Here is a 13,463-nt window from a genome sequence, read left to right as displayed (position 1 = left end):
CTGCCTTGGGCTTCTTGAGGAGGGCGTTGATTTCGGTATGTTTCCAGCTTTCCAGGAATGTCGATGTTTCGAAAGAGATGTTGATGACCTTCCGTAGTTGGGGTGCGATGGCAGCGTCTGCTTTGTTGAATACGTGGTGTGGGCACGGGTCCGACGGAGATCCTGAGAGGATGGAGTTCATGACCTTGCGTGTCTCGTTGTCGTTGACGTTGGACCAGGAGGTCAGGTGGTTGGCGCTGGTGGTGTTCACAGGGGAGGCGGGGTCTGGCGTAGTCGGGCGGTCATGGTGTTGAAGCTGTCATAGATGTCCGCGATCTTTCGGTGGAAGAAGATGGCCAGTAAGTTGCACAGTTCTTGTGAGGGCGGTATGTCGTTGGCGCTGGGGTTGGAGAGTTCCTTTAAGATGCTGAAAAGCTCTTTGCTGTTGTGTGCGTGGTTATCCAGGCGGCTTTGAAGGAGGATCTCTTGGCTAATCTGATGAGGTGGTGATGTCTGCGGGTGGTGTCCTTGTGGGCTGCGTGGTTGTCCGGAGTGCGTTCGTGGAGCCATATCTTCTCCAGTTTCTGGCATGCGCATTTGGAGGTCTGCAGCTCGTCGGTGAACCAGGTGGCTCTCTTGCTGGCGTGGTTGTTGGAGGGTTTGAGTGGGGCGAGGGTGTTGGCGCAGTCGTCGATCCACTGTCTGAGGTTGCGGGCTGCAGTGTCTGGGTTGGTGGGGTCAGTGGGTGGGTTTTGGGCGAGGGTGGCGATCAGCTGGTCTTCGGTGACTTTGCTCCAGCAGCGGCGAGGTAGCTGTTGGGTACGGTGGTGCATGGTTGGTTTACTGAAGGTGAAATGGATGCAGCGGTGGTCGGTCCAGTGGAGTTCGGTGGTGTGGTCGAAGGTGACGTGGGTGCCTGTGGAGAAGACAGGGTCCAGCGTGTGGCCAGCCGCGTGGGTGGGTGCGGTGACGAGTTGTCTGAGGCCAAGGTTGGCGAGGTTGTCGATCAGGGTGGCGGAGTTGGCGTCGTCGTTGTTCTCGAGGTGGAAATTCAGGTCCCCGAGGAGGATGTAGTCCGTGGAGGCGAGTGCGTGGGTGCTGGCGAGGTCAGTGATGGAGTCGCTGAATTGAGCTCGGGGTCCGGGGGGTCTGTAGATGAGTGTTCCTCTGAGGGTGGTGTTGGGGTCGGTGTGGATCCGGAAGAAGCAGGTGTTCGGCAGTGCTGAGGGTGTCGTCTGCGTGGGTGGCGAACTTGAGGGTGAACTTGTGGACGATGGCTATTCCTCCTCAGATTCCGTTGGCGCGATCCCTGCGGGAGATCTTGTAGCCGTACGGGATGGCTATGGCGATGTCGGGCGCCGAGGAGTCGTTCCACCAGGTCTCGGTCAGGAAGGCAACGTCTGGGGCGGAGGTGTCTAGCAGATCCCAGAGCTCGACGGCGTGTTTGCGTGCGGAGCGGGTGTTGAGGAGTATGCAGTGGAGGTGGTTGGGTCCAGTCCTTGGAGGTGTGGTGGCCCGGTCACAGGCGAAGCTGCAGGTGTAGCAGGAGAAAGGTCCGTGAGTCCGTTTCGGGGCGGCTTGGAAGCAGCTGTGGTTTTAGCCAGCGCTAAGTGCGTAGAGGGTGCTGGCGTTGTAGCGGAGCCTGGTGTTGTGGTGTTCGCGGGGTCCAGGGGTTTTGGCGCCGGGTGCGGTCCAGGTGCAGACGGGCTTGCCTTAGGCGCGCCAGCGGCACGCCCGCTGCGCGGCCTCCATAAGAGAGGGATAGCGAGAGAGGAGCAGCTGGGAGGCGGGAGCGGGTGGAGAATGGGGAGCAGGGGCGGGGATGCAGGGACGCAGCGGCGGGAAGGAGCGGGAAACGGCGGGAAAACAGGCAGGAGGCAGGGAGCAGGTACGAGGCAGATGGCGGCCATGTGGTGGCGTGGGGAGTGACCTGCCTGCGAGCAGGGTCAGAAGTCGCTCCTACGCCACTGCGCGGCCTCCTTAAGAGGGAGATAAGGAGGGAGGAGCAGCTGGGAGGCAGGAGCGGGGTGGCCAATGGGGAGCAGGGGGGGCAGGGACGCAGCGGCAGGAAGGAGCGGGAAAAGGCGGGAAAACAGACGGGGAGCAGGTACGAGGCAGCTGGCGGCTGTGTGGTGGCGTGGGGAGCGACCTGCCTGCGAGCAGGGTCAGAGGTCGCTCCTATGCCACTGCGCGGCTTCCTTAAGAGGGGGATAGGGAGGGAGGAGCAGCTGGGAGGCAGGAGCACGGTGGCCAATGGGGAGCAGGGGGGCGGGCCGTAGGGACACAGCGGTGGGAAGGAGCGGGAAAACAGGCGGGCGGCAGGGAGCAGGTACGAGGGAGCTGGCGGCCATGTGGTGGCGTGGGGAGCGACCTGCCTGCGAGCAGGGTCAGAGGGAATGTCATATGGCTTGGGGGGGGGGGTGGTATCACAGACCATACTCTAGTGTTACTGGAGCTGGTCCAAGGCCATATCTCGCCTACCTCTAAATGGTGGAGGTTTAGGCCAGATGTACTATCCTTTTATGCGGCCGCAAACGCTAGATCCTCCTATTTGCTACCGCAAAAAAGGGTAAGGGCATGTATAAATGCTATTTTGCGAGTCACTGACTCGCAAAATAGTATTTGTGAATCCTGCTATTAGGAAGGGGTATCCCTTCCTAATTGGGAGTCACCATGCCATGTAGAATTGTTTTACGGCCGCAAAACACTTGCAGTTTACCACCTACTTCAAGTAGGTGGTAAACCACTCACAAATAGGAATGGGTTCCCAGGGGACCCCTTCCCCTTTGTGAGTATGTGAGAAAATATTTTTAAGAGCAGGCAGTGGTCCCAGCGACCACTGCCTGCCCTAAAAAAAATTAAAATGAAAGTTTCCTTTTTCTTTTTTAAAGGCATCCCGTTTTCCTTTAAGGAAACTGACTGCATTTTTTAAAAGACTGCTTTATTAAAAAAGCAGTCACAGACATGGTGGTCTGCTAACCCCAGCAGGCCAACATCCCTGTAAGTGCTAGTCATTTCTAATGGGGTCGCAAATTGTGCCTGCCTCATTAATATTAATGAGTCATGCACTTTGCGACCTCATTAGGAATCGCAAACAGTGTGTGACACTGTTGTGCATCCCAATTTGCGATCGCAAATGCGACGCAATTTGTGAGTCACAAATTGTTGGCCCGTACATCTGGACCTTAATCTGTCCAATTACAAGCAGCAAATTTCAGCCTATCTCCAACAATATTTAACGGATAATGAATCCACCGGTCCCACACCCAAAGGTATATAGGCAGCAGTAAAGGCCACTCCAAGAGGTAACGTTATGAAGGACTCTGCCCCGCGCAAGTGGGAGGCTAGGGAGAAATTAGCCAAACCTGGGGGAGGTGTGCACCGTTACCAAACAATACACAAACCACCCAACGACTCAACATCTCCGTCAACTTCAGACCACTAAATATGCTTTGATTATGTATTTTACTACAAGCTGAATGCGCTTTGCTGCACCTTGAGTGGCCCCAGTGAAAACAGGGGGAGAAGGCTGGTAGACTTCTGGTTGAGGCAGAGAGAGATACAGTAGGCCATTTCAGCAGCTAGGGACAAAGAGTGGAGGCTGTTGATACATCCTGTAGTGATAGCGGACGCATCCGCTTGCTTCCTTGGTTCTCTCTATCGTTCAAAAGCACCAGTCGACCTCTCATCCAAGCAGGCCTTCTTTGGCGGTCTCCATCTGCCTCTTCTTTCTGAGGCTGGCAGATCTCTCCTGGATGGGGAGATCACAGAGGACGAGATTTCGGACATTATCACAGACCTGGCAACCAAAAAGGTGGAGGGGGATAATGGTTCCCTGATCAAATTCTAAAAAAGAAAGAAATATAAACCTAATGATAACTCTCTTCAATATCGTCTTTAGAGAAGCAGAAGACTCTAGCTCCCTTTGACCGAAGTCCAACAAAGTGCATTTCAGACTCATCCTGAAGCCAAAGACCCCACTCACTGTACTAGCTATTGTTCAGTAATAATTAATATGGACGTGAAAATACTTGCAAAAGCCCTAGCCACCTGACTGAAGGGCATTCAGAGCCTGATCCACTCATCGCAACCATGTGTGCCTAATAATGAACATCCTCAGGTAAGTAAGAAACTACCCATAGGACAAGCTCCTGATGTTCGGAGTCACGGAGAAGGCTTTTGATCGGGTTGAGTGGGGAAACCTGTTCTGTATAATGATCAGAGTCAGAATAGGTCCCAATTTTTTATCTAAGGTCAGATGGCTTTACACTGAACCCACGGCACAGGTGAAATGCAGAAGGAATGCCCATGATCCCCTTTATTGTTCCTACAGGCCCTGGAGCCTCTGGTAGCAGCTGTCCGCAGAAATGATTCCATATGGAGCGATTATACACCAGTGGGATGTAAAACTCATGCTCTGTGTCAATGACATCCTACTGACATTCAGCAGCGCTGACTCTTTGATCCCGACTTGATGACTCTCCTTGATGCCTTTTTTGTTTTCTTAGGTTATATAAAGGATTAACTGGTCAAAAAGTGAGGCACTACCAGTTGCAACGGCGGACACCAGCTCATGTGAGACCAGTGGGGTTTCACATGGAAAACCTCAGGGCTGAAATATCTAGGTATCCTTATCAACAAAGGTCTCGCAAACATAGTAACCCATAAGTTGCAACCTTTGATGACACAGATGTAACTTGACTTCCAGCACTGGTTTACCTTGCAGATCTCGCTCTAGGGCAGGGTACAGATGATAAAGATAGTGCGGGCGCCCAGATTTAATCAAGCCTTTGATATTTTACCACTTCTTGTCCCCCAAAGAACAACTGAACACTTTAAACAAGTTCATAAAGACAATTATCTGGAAAGCGATAAAACCCGGTCATGCAGATATGCGTGCAGTGGATTAGGCTTACCCGACATGTACTTCTGCTATCTCGCACACCATCTTTCGCAACTGGATTATCCATCGGTGTCTTCAGATAACCAACCGTTATGGGTGCCCATGGAACGGAATACGGTATGCGTTTTGCCAGGACCGGGGATACTGTACAACTCTAGTTACTCTAAGTCTGCCTACTGGCCCCCTACCCTAAAGATGATATGGTCAATCTGGAAGGACTCTAACAGACTATTGCACATCGACGACTCCATTCATAAAGATGCACCACTCTGGTCTAACAAGAGAGGTTACTATAAGCCGCATGATGATCAGATGGACACAATAGGAAGAGAGAGGGATACAATTGTACTTTCAGATACCACAACCATGGAGATACAGGCAATTATAGCACGCGCTACGAAGTAAACTAGGAATAGATTCTGCCATTCTCCCCAAATCATCTCTTCTGGGTTATATACGATGATGGGGCATATCTAGGGGTACTGTTTCTCATCTATACCAGATCCTTGTTGACAAATTGTACTCCTGTAGCACGCGGTTGGTGCTAAAAAGGCAAGGATAAATTTCTCCCACTTTAAAATCTTAAATAATTTATCAACCCCACAATAAATTACATAGAGCCAAACCATGCCAGTTGGCGATTTACAGCTGAGGGCTGCGACCTCTACCATATCCTGCAGTTCTGCTCACGCGTTTCTCAGTACAGGAATGATACCTGGCAAACGCTCCATGCTACTAGCCTTATCCCTTTTGCAAACTCCACCAAACTTGCTCCATTACACGACTTCTTAAACATGGACGACACAACCTCACACTGGCAGAGGTAGGTGGCAACAGCTCTCATGATCACCAAGTTATGTGTACAACGACATTAGCGCTTCCCACATGTGCCAACACAACAGGAATGGATCACTGAATAATACCGCTTAGCCACTTACAAAAGGAATATATACAAAATTCAGGACCAAATGTCCCTATTTGATAATGTATGGGGGTCCCTTTATATGTCTGCGGGAACCACAGAGAAATTGTGCGATGGAGGACCTCTCCCGATAATAGCAGGATGATATGAAGGGTCCTATTTGGTGTTATCCATCTGTACCTGTGGCTTGCAGGTGATTAAACTGGGTAACCTTGAAAAACATGTCAGTTGGCTGATTGCTTAATTCCCATTTATGGTGTTCTTTTTTCATCCTCAATGCTGATATCTTCAAGGTGGGATATTGTCTAGGAACCGTTTAGGAAATGTATAAAATGTACAGGATGGGCCTGTGGGAATGGATATCCAAAGAGGTGACTGAAAGCTGAGTATTCTAATGTTTTCTTTCCTTTTCGGTGATTTGTAATCGCTATGTCAAACCTTCCTCAATGAATCTCATTGTTATGTCATATGAGTCTATCTGACGTGTTTGCAGTGAATTGATGTATGCTATTTTGAAAACCAATAAAGAAATGCTGCAAACAAAACATTAGAAGCCATGACTTTGGGGGCAAAGGTACTTGGTATGCAGCGACATGGTCTACTGTGCTGAACAACTTGGCATTTTTAAATATGAACAAACTTTCTGAGCTGCTAAGTGATGTCTCTCTTCCCACTGATTTTCATAATTATAATTCCAGTTACTCTTAATTTCTCACTTGCTTTCTGCCTATCCAAGTGGTGCTGGGCATTCAGACAACACCATATGCTGTCCTCATTACACACATTTTCAAACTTCATAGAACAGTGATCTGGTGAGCAGTGATTAACAACTTAATATGGAATCTGGTGTGATTTTATTTAGAATCAATCTATGGCAAGAGGAATGTGTCATGATAAGTCTCCCTTCGTTTTTCTATCAACAGGTAGTATGTGCCTGCAAGTCAATGCAATCAAATACATGCAAGGAAGAAAACCAGCAAACCACAAAATTCTACTGATTTTATTCAACAGTCCATATGTAGTGACTATTTAAAAGCTAAAGCATGGTTTGAAAAACAGCTTGGGTGTACTCATACATGTTATTACTGTTCATGGCATCTATCTGGTATCATGCATGTTTGTTATGTATTCCATTGCCATTTTTTTTCATTGGGTAGGAACAGACCGTATTCTGGAGCAGAAAAACAGTCATCCAGAGTTTTCACTGCAGTTGCTACTTGCCAAATGTAACAGAATAAGAAGGTTCCTCTGTTCTTTTATGTTCCTGAATCAATAATGTTGAGTTTCAGCTAAATGCTTAGTTTGCAGTTAGCATGAGACTTGTGAACCTCTCAACACCAACAAATCACTCCTAACATATTCAAGAAATCTCCAACTTTACGCGGCTACATTAACAACGTTAATCAGACATTAAATAGTAGTGCAACTTATACCAACAAACATATACATACATACTTACACTCTATGTTACACTGTGCCCCATTCCAGTCTCTGAAATGCAGAAGGACAAGTGTGTGGTACAACTCAAGCACCGAGTACCTTCCAGCTTTGAAGCAGCTCCCAGGGTCTGGGACTAACATTAGTAAGCAATTCACAGTCTATGAAACATGTATTCCAATAATGGCCAGTGAACTATTTCTGTGATCCCAAAATGAGATGATGCAATTCTAAAGTCTAATCTGTCACAACCAAACACCTCTTTTACAACTCTCCTGTGCTCACTTAAGTCCACTAGAACCAGCTAAAAGATTCTGTACAAGCAAAAAAGGTAAAAGCTGGTCAGAGGTTTGCTGATGGCACCAGTTGAGTACACAGTAATACAAAAAAACACCAATGTTGCAATATATTAAAACATACTTTCACCGTTTGCCCTTTGGCACATCGTTAACACATTACAGTATACATCAAGTAACTGGACAAGATAATGAATGCAAACAGCCTACAAGTACATACAAAGCAATGATTACAAATGTGAATGTTTACATTGTTCAGCATTCTGTCCATCATCTGTTTTTTTTTTTTGCTTTTGTCGCCCTAAATGAGAAGAGTTTGCCCAGATGTGGGTCCTGAGCTCACTGTGCTACTGGATTCAAGCCAGCCTGGCTGATGAGGGTTGATACCCCGAAACTGGTCCCAGGATGCTTGTTTCTGGTCCAGGGAGGACCTGGCTTGGCATTTCGGGCTGAATTGTTCCCATGAGCAGCAGGGTCAAGACAGATTTGCATATGGCTGGGTCCAAACTAAGGTGGCGTGTTTAGAAAAAATATAATGAGTTAAACCCAGACCTGTAAATCTGGGGGTGAATGTTTGCATCATTCAGTATTTCATCGATCTGTTCTTTTTTGCTACAATTTAAAACAAGCACTGACAATGCCATTAGGTCAGCTTATGAATGCATTGTCAAGCCAGACATGAAAAATCCATGTAAGTTAATAACTATTCTCCATCATCGAGGCTGCTGCCAGAGAGAAACGCCTTAAATTGTCTAAATACCTAAGACACTTTAATAGTATTTCCATGGTATGTGTGTACATCTAAAAGTTCAAGCTCCAGCAGCTGGATAAACAAAATGATAACAGCTGGAGAGCAAGCATTTCTTTTGTGGAAGCACAACTTCTGCCCAATCAACATGTCCCTTTGAGTCCCAACATGTGGGGAGTGCCCGAGCCCCTCTCCTGGTGATACTCACATAATTGTCTGAAGGCAGCTGCGCTGTCAAGCCAGACCATAAAAAGGTGACTGCAACAAGTGCAGAAGTCTTAAATAAATCTCCATAATTTTAACTAATAGATGTTTAAGTCGTCGTAGGGCCAGGAGTCAAGGCGGAAAAGACAACTCAAGTATACTCAAGCTTTGGTAGTCCAAAATATTTCCTGCTATCTAACTTTATGTATGCGTTGTACTTAAGAGATTGTACTTCCTTTAGCTAGAGCCAGTTCTGGCTATCACTCGGATCGATTCTGCAGGTCGAAAAGTTTTAGAAATGTCTCTCAATCAGCACGCCTCGCTTTCGAGGGCGAGTTTCCTCAAAGTGGAGCTACATCACTATATTTTATAAGTTTATAGCATCCACAGACCGCAAGTACTTCATCCATTTGTTGTTTCACATTCGTTATGTGCAGGTTCTTTTTTTTTCAGTCACACAATTAGAGTTTGTCATCAACAAGCGCACAACTGTTTCTACACTAAATTTGGAGATTCCCCAATTCCAACCTTAATATTGGACGCGCAGTCAGAGCCAAGCTAGAAAAGCCCCTGGTCTAAGACAAGAAACTGCTTGAGCAGGGAAAACCCCCTAAAAATAGTACAATCCAGGCTGTCCTCAAGGTGGCTGATCATGAAACGAGCGCTGCCTTCTGGAGGGATAAAGTTAGAGTATTGTCCGATTGTCAGAAACACAATTGATATGACAGCTCAGGTTGGGACAAAATTCCAGATCAGAGTCTATCAATAAAGTATCTGCAGCAACTGACTTCAAAGGGACTGGGCAACAGTCCACTCAAGGTACAAGTCGTCAAAGTAAACCAAGCACACTGCTAAAACAAGGAGCTCGTGAACAGAAGGATGGAACATAATAAGGCTAAATTGATGAACTGCTGTCCTAGGCACGAAAAATAAACATTATACACACAGGTGAACGAGCGGGCGTGGCGTTAGTTCAGAGTTGCCGACTTGGAACTGGGGAACCAGGTTCGAGTCTGGACATCGGCAAATCACGTAATCTCCTCCCTGCCTAAAAAAATTATTTGACCTTGTGTAATGTAACTGGTGCTCATGTAAAGCGCTCCAATACCTTCAGGTCGAGTTCACGCTATATTGAAAATAAACAGGTGGACTTTTAAAAAAAACTGAACACTGCCCGTGGTCATCCAAAGCACAGCACTGCCTCTAAGGAGCTCAGACTCTTGCATACATGTATCCATTTTAGGAACGATTGTCTAGATGTTGAGGGGAGGGACTCAGCTTTTTCTTGGTTTTTGCAACCTAAACTGTATGATACATACGTGCAGATCAATTCATAAAAACATCGTACGGTCCAAATTGTCCTTGCGTTTTAAATCCCCACTGCCCGTCCTCGATGCTCCCTGAAAAGCAGTAGTACCTCGGGGTCTTTCTTCGGTGTATAGGTCTATGACAATGTCCCCCAAAGTGGTCTCCAAGAGTACCGCCATCTCCGGGCCCCGTAAAGCACCAACACGCACCACTGTTGACACCGGCTGTTCGACTCTAGAGAAACGTCACTACCATGCGCTAGCAGATGCCCAATTGGCTAGACAGATCTGAGTGACGTATTTGTCAAGGAAATAAAAAGAGGACTGACGAGTGAAGCAAGCGGCATGCAACCGTCGCGGTCATCTTGGAACACTTTAATTTATTTCTAGGAACAAGATTATTTCCGTACCTGTTTCGCGTATCTGCATACATATTAGCCTTTTGACTCTAGATTGACTATAGACTGAGATTTTGAACAAAAATCGGTACATTTTATTTTCCCCATTGACCTACATTAAAGCAAAGGCAAATTTAGGCGGGAGAAAGGTAAAATAAATAATTTTGGCTTTAAAAATGCGAGTCTCCCGCATGAATCGAGTTTGTTGGTATGTGTAGTGTCATGAGACTATGTGTCCTAGGACCCTTGTGGTTCTGGGCTGACTTAACAGTGGGAGTAGGTAATAGGAGTAGGGAGTAGGTAATAATTGGCAAGGAGGTGTTAAGGTGTGTGTGATTGTATGTGGAGGAATAACAGTTCTGTCAAGTATCACGCAACAGCCGTGACACTCACGCATTTCAGTGCGGCATTTCAGTGCGGTGTACCGCATCACCGCACTGAAATGCATTGTCACGCATTTTCCAACCCTCAGTCCACGCCACCATTGGCGCCTTTCCACGGGCTCTCTACTACTCCGACTAACGTGCTGCTGCCTGGGCTGAGTTACTAAAGAGTTAAACAGATCTGCTCTCAGCTCTACGGAGTGGCTGAGAGCGCTACTCTGCCCGGCAGCTACCTGCTGTGTTGCGTAGAAACAATGAATTTGGCATTTTGCCGGGGCACTGGGCGCGGCGCTCCTCTTAACTCAGTCAGACTCATCACTCACACTGCTCCAATTATGGGAAGGGGGGGCTGCCCTCTCAGCAGTCGATACTGCTGTCAATCACTGTGGCACACCATGGGGGCCGGGATTAATACGGATGTGCGGTAGAGTCGTCACGTCCGGAGGAAGAGGAACTAGGACTCCTCTAGTGCAGCGCGAGATTCGACTTTCTCATGGCCGCTGGCAATCTGAAGCAGGGCACTGTCCCTCTTCCAGCAGACGTGATGGAAACCTGACAGCGTGCACCTACGTAACATTCATCAATTTCTCTGGTAGGAGGACCCTGACGTTAGTGCTTCATATGGTGAAGAGCCTGGTTGAGCTTAAGTAATGGGACAATTTGGTTATTAAGTGGAGAAGGGGTGGGCGGGCGGGCGTCTGTCTGATGCTCGAAGAATATCCCCTGTCTGACTCACATCACATCATTGGGTTACTTTGACATGATCTCCTATTTACTATTTAGGGAAGAAAGAAAGTAGGACATTCTTATGTGGGGTCCTCGGTTTTAAACTCCGTCTGGCTGTACCGCACATATAATTAAGTGCTTTGTGCAGGCAGAAAGTTCCTAATTCCAGATTACGTGCAGCGTTGTTGTTAACATGTATTTCATTTTCATTTCGATTCCGCGTGGACCTCTATCCTCAAACCCAGATAATCATGCGCCCTTCTTAGTGAGGTCATCACAATGCCGATGGGAAACGGCTGTGTTCACAAGCTGAGCTGACAGTTGGCCTTCCCTCTCAAATGTAGAAGCTGGCTGAGTATTGGATGCTTTAAAAATAAAACCTGAAATGTGTGCTTCATTACATTCAATGCTGAACCCTCTTCACAAGCTATTGGTTGCAAAACTCTAATCTTTGCGCCAAGGGTGGCTGGACCTCACCTGGCAGTACATGCGAGTGTCATGGAGTCCGTGCATCGGTGTTCACGGCTCTACTTTTATTCGTCCCCCTACCGCCTCACTCCCTCCCGGAGTCTCATCAGAAGTCCCGAGAAATGCTTGTAAATATGCCCACCTGAGTGCGTGGTGCATGCTCGCGTTTCGGCCCCCCCACCTAATTCCCAGCGGGACGCCAAACACTGGAGGCTCGGAGCGGTGGATGTGTGCTGCTGCCGCCGCACTCACGGGCAGCGCTCCACAGTGGTGTGAGCTCACACGAGCCCTTGTCACGGGCGGACAGGCCCTGTACATGCCCTCTGTCACTACTGAACGTGGAATCCATGTGGCTTATTTTAAAATGACACGGCATTCAGGTAGAGCACTATAAACAGAGGGGCGGATTCACCCAACATAGAGATGCTGAGCAGCATGATAAACTGTCACTAAGATTAGAAGTGTGTGTGGAGAGCAGCAGTTAAGTGAAAGGAAGATTGAGGGTATCGAAGGTGTGAGACCCAACAGTAAACTCCCCTATGGAAGTCACCCTTAGCCTCTCTGACTTCACATGGGATCCAAGGAGCGCTGGCATTGGTAGAAGGATGGGGCATCGGCCAGTAGAGCATTCTTTGAGAAGATGGGAGGGGAACTCGGCAGCGTTAGTAGGGGAAACAGCATTGTGCTGAAAACTCACGATGCAGACTCCCTCATTGGGGTACAGATCCGAAGAGGTTCAGCGCAACAACAAATGCACTACAGTGCACAGGGTCGAGTCTTTTAAACAACCCTGCCCCGAGTCCAAATTACACAAATGGAGCAATGTTTGGTAAAGACAGGTTTACACACCGACGTTGTCACATATGATCGGTGTGCACAGCTGTTCTATGCTCACCTGAATACCCCTTTTGACGTGACCAGTTTCCACATGGTATTGCAGACTCATCCCCACAGGCCACCCAGGCCTTCTCTCGGATCAGTGGTCATGTACCCACCTCCTTTTGCACATTTACTGGCCTTAGTGACCTCGTGTCACCTAATATCCCACGCCCGCCGATGTGTCTGCAACATTCCAATGGCACCAAACAGGTTTCCTGCACCCAGCAAGTTTTAGGCAACAAAACAACATTTCAAGAGAACTCTGGTGACTAATGGACCTGCTGGGGATCGATTGAGTTTTCTCTAGTGGAAGTTTTGACTTACAAAGTAGCTCAGAGGCTCAATATGCCTGCTGCAAAGCACGTGCACCATGCAGATCACAGAAATGCATATAATGTAAATAGTTCAGTGGGTTACTACTTTTGTCAGAGAGATCCATTTATTTGTTGCAATTTATAAATGAAAATCTTAATATTGAACAGTAAACTATTAACCCTCATCAGAGTGCTGTGTGGATCCTCAAAGGTATAGGTTAGAGTTGATTTCTTTCATATTTTTTCTTTATCCTAATAATGCAAACATGGTTCATTTCAGCAGAAATCAATTCTTATTAGTAAAGACAACCCACAGCCACAATGGTACTTTTTAGGTCTCGGCTAGAAGCGAGCAAAGCTCGCTCTTGCCAGAGACCTATAGTTAGCGGCTCAGCTTCCGAGGAGGACAGCACCTGGCCGCGCGCATTTCTGCCGAAGGAGGCGATTTGCACCGGCCACGCGCGCGCGAACGCGCTCGCAGTGGCCAGGTGCTGTCCTC

At 47.7% G+C, this 13,463-nt stretch overlaps 1 protein-coding gene across 1 annotated transcript in view; it reads right to left on the bottom strand.

The window, feature by feature from the left end:
* The window catches only part of PPIL4 (peptidylprolyl isomerase like 4), a 272,134-nt gene extending 262,066 nt beyond the window's left edge, over window positions 1-10,068 (bottom strand). Inside the window, exon 1 of the mRNA XM_078648659.1 lies at window positions 9,907-10,068. Coding sequence (XP_078504785.1) covers window positions 9,907-9,976 — 70 coding nt within the window. The 5' untranslated portion in view covers window positions 9,977-10,068. The remainder of the gene's footprint in view (window positions 1-9,906) is intronic.
* Window positions 10,069-13,463: the final 3,395 nt, after the last annotated feature.

Source organism: Lissotriton helveticus, chromosome 6, assembly GCF_964261635.1.
Source record: "Lissotriton helveticus chromosome 6, aLisHel1.1, whole genome shotgun sequence".
Lineage (NCBI taxonomy): Eukaryota > Metazoa > Chordata > Amphibia > Caudata > Salamandridae > Lissotriton > Lissotriton helveticus.
The sequence above is the reverse complement of the archived record's forward strand: the minus strand, read 5'-3'. Positions and strand labels throughout refer to the sequence as shown.